The sequence below is a fragment of the Drosophila innubila genome, assembly GCF_004354385.1.
Source record: "Drosophila innubila isolate TH190305 chromosome 3L unlocalized genomic scaffold, UK_Dinn_1.0 0_D_3L, whole genome shotgun sequence".
NCBI lineage: Eukaryota > Metazoa > Arthropoda > Insecta > Diptera > Drosophilidae > Drosophila > Drosophila innubila.
In genome coordinates this window covers 5190300-5203081 of record NW_022995376.1, presented here as the reverse complement: position 1 = coordinate 5203081, position 12782 = coordinate 5190300, and the positions used below count along the sequence as shown (strand labels likewise).

The window sequence follows — 12782 nt, the reverse complement described above, 5'->3', positions numbered from 1 at the left end:
AGCGTAAACTCAATATCCACCTAGCTTGCTCTCTTTTCCCCCCACAGCATACACACTCCTTTTTCAATTGAGCACGTACATATGTTTGTTTGTATGTGTGTGCGTATGCATGTTTTGCTTGAGCTGACCATCAATTGATTGAGCCACAGAACTGAGTAAATTTCGCTCGCTAAGCCTTGGGGAGAGAGAGAGGGAGAGAGTGCGACATGAGTCAGCTGTCGGAACTTGTGAATTAAATTTGCTTGTTATTGTTGTAATGGCTGTGCGTTTTATTAGCATTGATTATGCGCTTAAGCTACACTGGCGTCCCACAAAACATACCGCTCAATTAAAAATTAGGCAACGTAATAATAACCTATAAATTAATTACAAATTATTAACTAAAAAATATTTAAAACTGATATAATTTGTTCATTATTATAAATGATTTTAAAAATGGTTCGTATGCTTTAATCTAAATAAAATAAATAAAAATTTTCTTTTAAATCATTATTTTCTTGATTTCCATTATAACAAAATAGTAATAAAAGTATTTGTCAAGATTTATAGGTAAATATTTAAATTAAATTATTAATTTCCAATTATTTTATTTACACACATACAAAAAAAAATTGAAAATAATAATTTTGATGATTTTACATTTGTTTTGAATAAAAATGGAAAATAAGATATTCTTTAGCTCCAAAAAAACTCCATCTAAAATTAGTAAATATATTATTTAGCTTTAGATCCAGATAATATTTATTTCGATTAATTTTTTAAACACGAACCTTGTTTTTGATCTGTGCTAAAGATCACAAAAAATTCGCATAACATTTTTTTATTGTCTACTTTTAGGTGCTACATTTTATTTTTGAAAATTGCTGAGTGAAAACTTAAATGAATAAGCTTAAAAGGGGAAGAAAGGGGGGCTATTTAAAAGCGCTGCAAGCTTTGATTGATCTTCTCGTAGATCCAATCGATATAGTGACAGACGCGAACATAGACACCAGGTCGATTTTGATAACCGCAGTGTTGTCCCTACGATATGATGCCGTACAGTGTCTCACCATCTATGAAGGGTACAAAATTTGATTAACTGCAATAACTTCAATTGTAAATTCTAATCAAGCTTACACTCATCGGAGCAGACAAGCGGACCACCAGAATCGCCCTCGCAGGTATCCACGCTCTCATCCATGGAGCCGGCACAGAACATGCCTAAGGTGTTAGTATAGTCAATCAATCAATCAATCACTTTAAAATGCTAGACTTACCCTCAGTCATGGCATCTCCATAGACATTCAACTGCTTGCAGGTGGCATCTGGCAAAATGGGCAATTCTGCTGCTCTCAATTCCTGCGCTGGAGCTGAAAGATAAGTGATTTTAAATGTATAAAAAAAAAGAAGGAATGTCCAAAAAAAAATTTAATAATTTTCTACATTTTTCTATAATTTTCTTAACTTTCATTCCTAACGCGAAATTACCTATTTGGCATACAGTTTAAAATTGTTATTTATTGTCTTATATCCTTAGAAAATATTTTAGTTTTAAATTGAAATAATGAAAAGTAAATATTATCATATGGCAAAAGTGAAAATATTCTAAATATTCTGCGAGTTCTTAAAATGTTGTTTTATAAATAATAGCTTTATAAAAATTGGCAAACATTTGGTGACTCTAGAAAAATATTTTTAGTTATAAATTTAAATAAATAAATAAGTAAATATTATCATATGGCAAAAGTGAAAATATTCTAAATATTCTGCAAGTTCTTGAAATGTTGTTTTATAAATAATAGCTATATAAAAATTGGCAAGAAATTTGGTGACTAGCTCTTATAGTCCCTGAGATCTAGGTGTTTATATGAGAAAAAATATGAAAAAAAATGTTTTACTCACTTGATACGCCTGATTTAAAGATCCCCAGCCGGAGATGGTGCACGTGCGGTTCTCAACCAGAGGTGCACCATGTTCCGGCAAACAGATCGGCTGCACATAATCACTGAACTTGAGTGGCGTCTTTAGCACCACCACGGCAATGTCATTGTTCATGTGAGTGGGTTGGCGGAACTTCTCGTGCGTGTACCAGGTATCAATGAACGAATCCACCTCGGAGTTCTCAGCAATGTTGGCATAATGATCTCCCACTCTCACAAAACCACAATTAATGAAACCCAACAACAAGAAACATCAACATAAATAAATGAAATATATATGAGAGAACTCAATGTATGTAATAAATATAAAACTAAATAAAATACAAAAATAATTAAAAAGAATTCAATTTGAGTTTTATTTGCAGATGCTGCTTCATAAGAGCCATAAACTTTTGACAATGTTTCGAGAGTACAAAGATTTTGAATAATATGAATAATATGAAAAAAATTCAATTTTTTAAGTTACTAAAATTTTGATGCAGAATCAAATTAGAGTGCACATAATGATCAAAATGATATTCCGCATGAAAATCGGTTTACTTTTGGCAAAGTTATGAGAGTTGAAAGTTACTAATAAAATGTTAAGGGGTAGGTATGGAAAAATATGACAGTGATGACCAAAAAATGCAATTTTCTAAGTAATTAAGATTTTGATGCAGAATCAAAATAGACGCCAAATAATGATCAAAATGACATTCCGCATGAAAATCGGTTAAGTTTTGGCAAAGTTATGAGAGTTCGAAGTTATTGATAAAGTCTTGAGCGGTAGGTATGGAAAAATATGACAGTGATGACCAAAAAATGCAATTTTCTAAGTAATTAAGATTTTGATGCAGAATCAAAATAGACGCCAAATAATGATCAAAATGATATTCCGCTTGAAAATCGGTGAAGTTTTGGCAAAGTTATGAGAGTTCGAAGTTATTGATAAAGTCTTAAGGGGTAGGTATGGAAAAATATGACAGTGATGACCAAAATATCGAATTTTCTAAGTAATTAAGATTTTGATGCAGAATCAAAATAGACGCCAAATAATGATCAAAATGATATTCCGCTTGAAAATCGGTTAAGTTTTGGCAAAGTTACGAGAGTTCGAAGTTATTGATAAAGTCTTAAGGGGTAGGTATGGAAAATTATGACAGTGATGACCAAAAAATGCAATTTTCTAAGTAATTAAGATTTTGATGCAGAATCAAAAAAGACGCCAAAAAATTATCAAAATGATATTCCGCATAGAAATTGGTTAATTGTTCTTGAAGTTATGTGAGTTCAAAGTTTTTGAAACAGTGTCAAGGTCCTCTCTCTTGTTCTCTGTGTCTGTTTTCCTTATATCAGTTGTTTTAAACTATTTGTCTGATCATGAATAATATTGATGTCATGTCGTGATCTTAATGCGATGATGCATGAGTCTAAGACCCCCGTTCCCCGCTCCCCTTTCATTTTCCCTTCCCCAGCTAAAAAAAACACACAATGGACTTGTTTTCTTTTTCACTATAATTAACTACTTATATAGTCTCGTATTTTATTTGTTTTTTTCTGCCACTTGTTGTGGCATGTGCTGCACATACTTGCGACAGCAACGTTCACTTTGATATAATACTTAAATAATAGAACATGGAACTAAATATATGGCCTCAGGTGCGTCATGGAAGGACGGTCGTCTATTTGTTGATAAAGCTGCGATTATATTTCTGCATCCGTACGCTCTGTGGCGCCACTGTGCTGCGATCGAATTCGCAGGTCTTGTTCGTCTTCAGCATGCGGGGATTTGGTCCGGCGGAGGTGCGCCAATAGACCGTTTGTACGGCATTACGGCCGGCAATGTAGCGTGAGGTGGCACCGACCAGATAGTTGATTTTATTTGCGGCAGACATGTTTGTTGTGTAAGTTGCAGAGTTGCAAGTACTTGTAGTAAACTTAAGTTCCCTTTTTTTGTTTCTAGCGACACGAACTGTTCAGCGCCTTTGACGAATCGTTACTGTGTTTTCATTTCCCACAAGCATCAGCTTTTATAGCTCAACTGCTTATCAGATACTTTTGGTTTTGTGTCTAGCCGCTTATCAATTTCAAAGTTATTGTTTGGTTTAGCTCGTAATTAATTGATTAGTTCATTTTCCGGACTTGTGCAACTGCGACTTGGCTGCGACTTCTTTTGTTTACATTTGGCAAGCCCCATTAAGCATGCCCACTGTACAGGGTATCTAGATGGACACTGCACTTTTGCTAGACATCCATGTGCACAGCTCAAAGTACAAAGTCGTCATATATGATGCAAATCAAAATCTATATATAATATATCAGCTATATTTATAATATATATATAGGCTGAAGCTGACGTCAGTAAATCGCGCACGATTGACATAATTTACGCAAAATGCAAATTCACGCGATAGTCAAAGGTCATCGCGTAATGCGGAGCTACTGAATCGGGAAAATAAAGGGACAGCTGCACATGCCGGGCACATGTCCAACAACAGTTGAGATCCTTCCACTGATTGTCTAATTACAAGTAGGGAATAAATATACGTGTATACGACAGTTGTTCAGCTGGAGAAACATTATAGAACTGACTATAGTCGTCTATCTGAAAGAGACTTTCACTTTGAGTTACAGCGATCTGTACTTTACCTTACTGTAAAATAAAATTTATCGAAACCTTTCAAATATTACTGTCAACAGCTGTGCCACAGTCTTCTTTTATACACACAAGTAAAAAATAAAGTAATATCTTGATCTATGTTTGTATAATGCAGTTCCAATAACTTTCCATGTGTTTTTAAATATAAAGTCATAATTTTCCAACATTAGTTTTCTCATGATCACAATGATAGAGATCAATAATTATGATAAAATGATAAAAAAAAATTGTGTTATTAGATTTCAATCCTTTTGAATACCTTAAAATATGTCTTAGTAAGTCAGACCTTGGCGATACATAAAACAAGTTATCTATATTGTTATAAAATTATACATTTTGATTCAATGTATAAACCCCTTTGTTAAAAAAAAAATTCTTTCAAGGAAAATTCTTAGTTTTGGAACAAAAATCATTTTTTGGGAAAGGTCCTATATATAATAGAAAGAATACCATATTTTGATTGTCAGACCACTTGTCTAGGAGTTTCCCTCCCAAAGTGCCTTTAGAGTTTCTTTAGATATTTATGTATTATATTAAACTCATAAACTCAAACTGACTAATCGAATGCAAATATTATTATTAGATTACAATTCTTTTAGGAAAATTTTTAGTTTGGGAACAAAAATATTTTTTGAGAAAGGTCTAAGAATTTTCCTCCTAAACTTCCTTTAGAGTTCTTTTATATATTCATGTATTATCTCTTAAATTCAAACTGACTAATCGAACTCAATCACACCTCCAACATACTCGCATTAAATCATCCTATGACCTAACCTACAGATCTCTAGACTCCCCGGACAGCTGAACACGGCGTGCTCGATGCCTTGGCATTTCTTCTATTGTACATATATATAATATATATTTTAATATACTGCACATGTGCTGTCTACGTGTGACGCTTTGTTTTTGTTTGCCTGCGCTTATCAGTAGTCATATATGAAATGTAAGGGGCATTACAGGGTAGTAAAAGGGGCAGAAGAAGCGATTCACTTAGTCTGTTTTCAAAACAAAACGTCAAGAAGTGCAACTGGAGCGTTGTAAAAAACTACAAAGCGTGCGCGCAAAAAAGCCATTAAACAAACAATAATAGCCATTATAAAACAATACAAAAAAAAACAAGAAGAAATTAAAAATAATAAGTAAATTGTAATCATAACAACAATAAATGCAGGCACTTGAAGATCAAGGGTGCAAGCTGACTATACAACCCCCTACCCCTGTGCAAAGGGTGTGGGTGTTTTCACTGATAAGTGACGGCGCGTTGTCTGTTAGTGCTCGATGTAGTCAGAAACTATAGAATTATAACATGGGGAATATTTTTGGACAAAACTTTTCACATGGAAAGCTGCGGCTGCCGTTCGTCTTGTTTACGAATCTTTAGCTGAAAGTGAACCGCGTTAATGGGCAATCAATTGACTGATAAGCTGGCCAAAAGTCGGGCAACTCACAGAGGTACATAACCACAAAAAAAAATATCAATTTAGTATAAATTTGGGTATGCACGACTAGGTGATGCTTTATTATCAAAAGACTCAGCAAGAGTTAAACCCTGAATTTTTCCAATTCTTTTTTAACTCTATAAAATAATAAAATTACAAAGTTATTAAATGTTTAGATTTTTATATGAAATATTAGAATTTTTGTTTTAATTAAAAGAAAATATATATGTATAATATTTAAAGAAAAACTGGTCCAAGTTTTTAATTATAAATTGTAGAAATCCAACTTCTAACTTTTTATTATTTAGTAACTTATATTTTGATATTTCTGTAGAAAAAAATCCAGTTAATTTTTGATTTACGCCTCTTTTTTATATATTTTGCTACAGGGTATAATTTATTATCAAAGAAAGTCTTTACAAAAATTAGTTCAGCACTCAAGGATATTTGCACCTTGTCGCGTGTGTTTTGTTACTCGAAGATAAGGTAAATTGTAAAGATTATAAACTCAACTAGCAGACTCTGTGCCAGCGGTTACCTAGCACTGATAAGCGCAGCTGTAGCTTGATAAGGCTTATCATAATCATCTGCTAATGAGCAGAGTGCGTATAAGTTTTAAATAAAAATAAATGTTGCCTGCTTTCAGGCGGTCGTGGGAATTAATTGCTGACCGGAAAATGTTGTGTTAAGCTTTTTAAACGAGATGTTTGTCTAGAGTTGCTAATTGAATTAAAAGCGCATTTAACGCCTACAAGGCATTAGCCTTAGCTAGACTAGTCATGCTTTTTTTTAAGGGGGGTTAGGCAACTAATTGAGTTTAATTGAGAAGACGAACAATTAAGGCAATGGAAACTTGACTTGAGGTTTTGGTTAGCAGTGTTGTATTGACCGAGAGTTAAATGCTTAAGTAAGTAAATTATTGATAAATTAACATAAAATATGGCTGGAATATGTGCTTCCTTGTGCGTCCATTAACGCAGCTGCCTCACTGGCGACGACACCACAGCAGCAGCAGAAACAGCAGCGAAAGTGACAGCGAAAGGGGAAGCATGCCACCGCCCAAAGTTGCCGCCGCGTTGCAAACCTGGCGAATGTTCTCCACAAGGAGACCGCGACGATTGAGCAAACTGTGAATGCTGCGCAGCTCCTGAAAAAATAGAATAATGGGGCTTAAAATTCGTAGAGGGAGTACACTGGCTTTAAAAGAACGCTTACTAAAATCAAGAGTGTTTGTCTTAAATATATAATTTTGAAAATATAACAACTTTAAGAGTAAAATACTAAAATAAGTGATATTAAAATCAAGATATTTTCTTTTTGAAGTGAAGCTTTGGATCTCAAAAGTTCTAGAAAAATTCACTTTTCTCAAAAATTTTTGAATAAGTTAAAAAAAAATTATATTTCTTAATGGATTTTTTGATTAAAATTCATAGTTTTTTAAATGCACTGAGGAAAGAAGTGCTAAAAATAGTGAAGACATCACTTATTACCAGCAAATCTTTTATCTTTAGTTTTTTTTTTCTTAAAGTTGTCTTGTTATTAAAAAAATGAAATATTTAATATGAATATTACTGATTTTAAAAATCAATCTTTTTTTTAAGTCTAACAAAAGTCTTATTTCTTATAATATTAGCATACCCCAGATTTAATTTTAAATTTCTTTTTTTACAGTTCATAATTTAATTGTTAACTTAATCTTTCCATACTGCTTCTAGTTGTGCTTAAATAAATGAAATAAATATAAGTAATACTTACATCAGAACTTAAGCCCAGGCGATTGCGTGATAGGACCGCAGTGTAAATGGAGCTCTTGACATCATTGCCACAGAAGGTCAACACCAAATGATCATTGACCGCCTTCACCACCTGCACAGTGCCCGAGAATTGAGTGTACTTGTTAAGGGTGACGAGGGAGCCACGTTGATCCCCAATGTTGGACCAGATGCCAGGTGAATCTGTCGTATAGTTGAAAGTATATTCCAAATTATTATCCCGCTCGCTCCACACCAGACGTAGATACTTTGTGCGCTGCTGTTGCAGTTGCTGTTGTTGCACATAATCATCACGATCCAAATATTGAGGTGTGGTCGAAGCGCGTCCGTAATTGATTTCATTTTGATTTGGATTTGGATTCTGATGTCGATTGTTATAGTTGTTATTGTAGCCATAATTGTTATTGTTATTATAGCTATTGCTATTGAGAACCTAAACACGCAAATTTCACATTTGAATACACTTTGATATAGAAAAGGGAGAGAGAGAGGGATAGCCCAAGACTCACCTGCTCTGTCACATCTGTCAGGTGAATCATAACACACGAATCGTATTCGTAGACTCCAGGATTATATTGACTGTGTATAACAACCTCACTGCCAAACCAGAGACCCTTCATCTGTGTATACAAATTGTACAGATAAACGCGAATTATATGCATTCAATGTTATCATCGATCGAGGTGTTTATTCTATCCGACCTATACTCTCGATGCAACTCTGTTAAGGTAGGCATAAAATGGGAATTTTTCTAAACGAGTGAATATAATATATAACTGAAACTATGGCCCAAAGAATATCTATCTATCTATCTATTAGCTTACTGTATGAGTTATACCAAATACATTGAATTCATATGAAGTTTTTAAGTATTCAAATCTCATCGGCTATAGAATATTATTTTTGTGAATTAAACAAATACTTCAAATGCACATCCTACCCTTAACTGGCACTCCCAAACTACTTAAGATCCGCATAAGCAAACACGTATATGGTATTAATATATAGATATAAATGTACGATCTACACGATAAATACACATACACTAACGTATGTCTGTAATGTTCTACATTTTTAGCAATTTGGATTTGCATACGAATGCGACTGGAACTGGTTCAATTAGAGACCCGCATGAGGTCGACTGACTGACAGACAGACAGACGAAACTGTGAGTCGCCCAACTGACTTATTGACTCATTGATTAAATGATTGACGAACTGACTGTGGGAAGATGACCCAACATACATTAAATTATACCCTACAGCTCACAAGGGGTTAATTAATACAAATGAGTCTTAATTCTATAATGTCTGTACTCCATAAATTCCTTGCTTATATGCCGCAATCCTCAGTAGGACTCACCTGCTTCAGATCCACATTGGCTTGATGAACGTTAACACAACGTACGGCGGCATTAATGCGTTCGCTGCTTGTGCTCGAATCATAGCCATAATGATCATAATTATTGCCAGCACTGTAGCACCAGCAGATGCTGAAGATAACAAAGAGTGCCGAGTATTTATTAATCATGATGTGATACGAGTTATCACTGCCGATAAACCTTGAACCGTTAACCGTTTGAGCTCAGACTGAACTGCGCTTAGTAAAATCCCGCAAGCGAATGTAAAGCTAACTATCCCTCAGCTATCAACTGAGCTACTGAGCTTACAAAGCGAACGCACAAAGAGAGCGAACGAGTGAGTGAGTGAGAGTAATTTAACGCCATCTTGTAAGTGCACTCTTTTGCTGCCCAAAACAAGCGAGAAGAAATACAATGAGAACAAGAACAAAAACAACAACGATATGTAAACGCTGCGTAGCCGCGTTGGTCATTACTTAATTAAATTAATTGTTGAGCTTTTAATGATCTACTCGCGCGTGCAACGCCCGCACAATGCGAGCGTAAACTCAATATCCACCTAGCTTGCTCTCTTTTCCCCCCACAGCATACACACTCCTTTTTCAATTGAGCACGTACATATGTTTGTTTGTATGTGTGTGCGTATGCATGTTTTGCTTGAGCTGACCATCAATTGATTGAGCCACAGAACTGAGTAAATTTCGCTCGCTAAGCCTTGGGGAGAGAGAGAGGGAGAGAGTGCGACATGAGTCAGCTGTCGGAACTTGTGAATTAAATTTGCTTGTTATTGTTGTAATGGCTGTGCGTTTTATTAGCATTGATTATGAGCTTAAGCTACACTGGCGTCCCACAAAACATACCGCTCAATTAAAAATTAGGCAACGTAATAATAACCTATAAATTAATTACAAATTATTAACTAAGAAATATTTAAAACTGATATAATTTGTTCATTATTATAAATGATTTTAAAAATGGTTCGTATGCTTTAATCTAAATAAAATAAATAAAAATTTTCTTTTAAATCATTATTTTCTTGATTTCCATTATTACAAAATAGTAATAAAAGTATTTGTCAAGATTTATAGGTAAATATTTAAATTAAATTATTAATTTCCAATTATTTTATTTACACACATACAAAAAAAAATTGAAAATAATAATTTTGATGATTTTACATTTGTTTTGAATAAAAATGGAAAATAAGATATTCTTTAGCTCCAAAAAAACTCCATCTAAAATTAGTAAATATATTATTTAGCTTTAGATCCAGATAATATTTATTTCGATTAATTTTTTAAACACGAACCTTGTTTTTGATCTGTGCTAAAGATCACAAAAAATTCGCATAACATTTTTTTATTGTCTACTTTTAGGTGCTACATTTTATTTTTGAAAATTGCTGAGTGAAAACTTAAATGAATAAGCTTAAAAGGGGAAGAAAGGGGGCTTTTTTAAAAGCGCTGCTTGATCTTCTCGTAGATCCAATCGATATAGTGACAGACGCGAACATAGACACCAGGTCGATTTTGATAACCGCAGTGTTGTCCCCACGATATGATGCCGTACAGTGTCTCACCATCTATGAAGGGTACAAAATTTGATTAATTGCAATAACTTCAATTGTAAATTCTAATCAAGCTTACACTCATCGGAGCAGACAAGCGGACCGCCAGAATCGCCCTCGCAGGCATCCACGCTCTCATCCATGGAGCCGGCACAGAACATGCCTAAGGTGTTAGTATAGTCAATCAATCAATCAATCACTTTAAAATGCTAGACTTACCCTCAGTCATGGCATCTCCATAGACATTCAACTGCTTGCAGGTGGCATCTGGCAAAATGGGCAATTCTGCTGCTCTCAATTCCTGCGCTGGAGCTGAAAGATAAGTGATTTTAAATGTATAAAAAAAAAGAAGGAATGTCCAAAAAAAAATTTAATAATTTTCTACATTTTTCTATAATTTTCTAAACTTTCATTCCTAACGCGAAATTACCTATTTGGCATACAGTTTAAATTTGTTATTTATTGTCTTATATCCTTAGAAAAATATTTTTAGTTTTAAATTGAAATAATGAAAAAGTAAATATTATCATATGGCAAAAGTGAAAATATTCTAAATATTCTGCGAGTTCTTAAAATGTTGTTTTATAAATAATAGCTTTATAAAAATTGGCAAACATTTGGTGACTCTAGAAAAATATTTTTAGTTATAAATTTAAATAAATAAATAAGTAAATATTATCATATGGCAAAAGTGAAAATATTCTAAATATTCTGCAAGTTCTTGAAATGTTGTTTTATAAATAATAGCTATATAAAAATTGGCAAGAAATTTGGTGACTAGCTCTTATAGTCCCTGAGATCTAGGTGTTTATATGAGAAAAAATATGAAAAAAAATGTTTTACTCACTTGATACGCCTGATTTAAAGATCCCCAGCCGGAGATGGTGCACGTGCGATTCTCAACCAGAGGTGCACCATGTTCCGGCAAACAGATCGGCTGCACATAATCACTGAACTTGAGTGGCGTCTTTAGCACCACCACGGCAATGTCATTGTTCATGTGAGTGAGTTGGCGGAACTTCTCGTGCGTGTACCAGGTATCAATGAACGAATCCACCTCGGAGTTCTCAGCAATGTTGGCATAATGATCTCCCACTCTCACAAAACCACAATTAATGAAACCCAACAACAAGAAACATCAACATAAATAAATGAAATATATATGAGAGAACTCAATGTATGTAATAAATATAAAACTAAATAAAATACATAAATAATTAAAAAGAATTCAATTTGAGTTTTATTTGCAGATGCTGCTTCATAAGAGCCATAAACTTTTGACAATGTTTCGAGAGTACAAAGATTTTGAATAATATGAATAATATGAAAAAAATTCAATTTTTTAAGTTACTCAAATTTTGATGCAGAATCAAATTAGAGTGCACATAATGATCAAAATGATATTCCGCATGAAAATCGGTTTAGTTTTGGCAAAGTTATGAGAGTTCGAAGTTATTGATAAAGTCTTAAGGGGTTGGTATGGAAAAATATGACAGTGATGACCAAAAAATTTATTTTTCTAAGTAATTAAGATTTTGATACAGAATCAAAAAAGAGGCCAAATAATGATCAAAATGATATTCCGCTTGAAAATCGGTTAAGTTTTGGCAAAGTTATGAGAGTTCGAAGTTATTGATAAAGTCTTGAGCGGTAGGTATGGAAAAATATGACAGTGATGACCAAAAAATGCAATTTTCTAAGTAATTAAGATTTTGATGCAGAATCAAAATAGACGCCAAATAATGATCAAAATGATATTCCGCTTGAAAATCGGTTAAGTTTTGGCAAAGTTATGAGAGAAGTTATTGATAAAGTCTTGAGCGGTAGGTATGGAAAAATATGACAGTGATGACCAAAAAATGCAATTTTCTAAGTAATTAAGATTTTGATGCAGAATCAAAATAGACGCCAAATAATGATCAAAATGATATTCCGCTTGAAAATCGGTTAAGTTTTGGCAAAGTTATGAGAGTTCGAAGTTATTGATAAAGTCTTAAGGGGTAGGTATGGAAAATTATGACAGTGATGACCAAAAAATGCAATTTTCTAAGTAATTAAGATTTTGATGCAGAATCAAAAAAGACGCC

General features: G+C 33.6%; 3 protein-coding genes across 3 annotated transcripts; all 3 read right to left on the bottom strand.

Moving 5' to 3' along the window:
* Positions 1 to 827: 827 nt before the first annotated feature.
* On the bottom strand, positions 828 to 11794 carry LOC117788736 (transmembrane protease serine 11G-like; the record flags this gene model as incomplete). The annotated part of the gene is given in 6 exon segments (XM_034627576.1): positions 828 to 942; positions 10601 to 10710; positions 10775 to 10858; positions 10915 to 11007; positions 11543 to 11560; positions 11563 to 11794. Coding segments are annotated over 6 exon segments (564 nt in total), but the record flags the coding sequence as incomplete, so codon positions are not given.
* On the bottom strand, positions 3396 to 3902 carry LOC117788734. Its single transcript, XM_034627575.1, has one exon. The coding sequence runs from the start codon at positions 3791 to 3793 to the stop codon at positions 3581 to 3583; it is 213 nt and encodes a 70-aa protein (XP_034483466.1). The 5' UTR covers positions 3794 to 3902; the 3' UTR covers positions 3396 to 3580.
* LOC117788732 (metabotropic glutamate receptor-like protein P) lies at positions 6855 to 9383 on the bottom strand. The gene is made up of 4 exons (XM_034627573.1): positions 9131 to 9383; positions 8278 to 8388; positions 7752 to 8201; positions 6855 to 7143 (listed from the first exon to the last, which is right to left on the bottom strand). The coding sequence occupies exons 1-4, from the start codon at positions 9296 to 9298 to the stop codon at positions 6982 to 6984; spliced, it is 891 nt and encodes a 296-aa protein (XP_034483464.1). The 5' UTR covers positions 9299 to 9383; the 3' UTR covers positions 6855 to 6981.
* Positions 11795 to 12782: the final 988 nt, after the last annotated feature.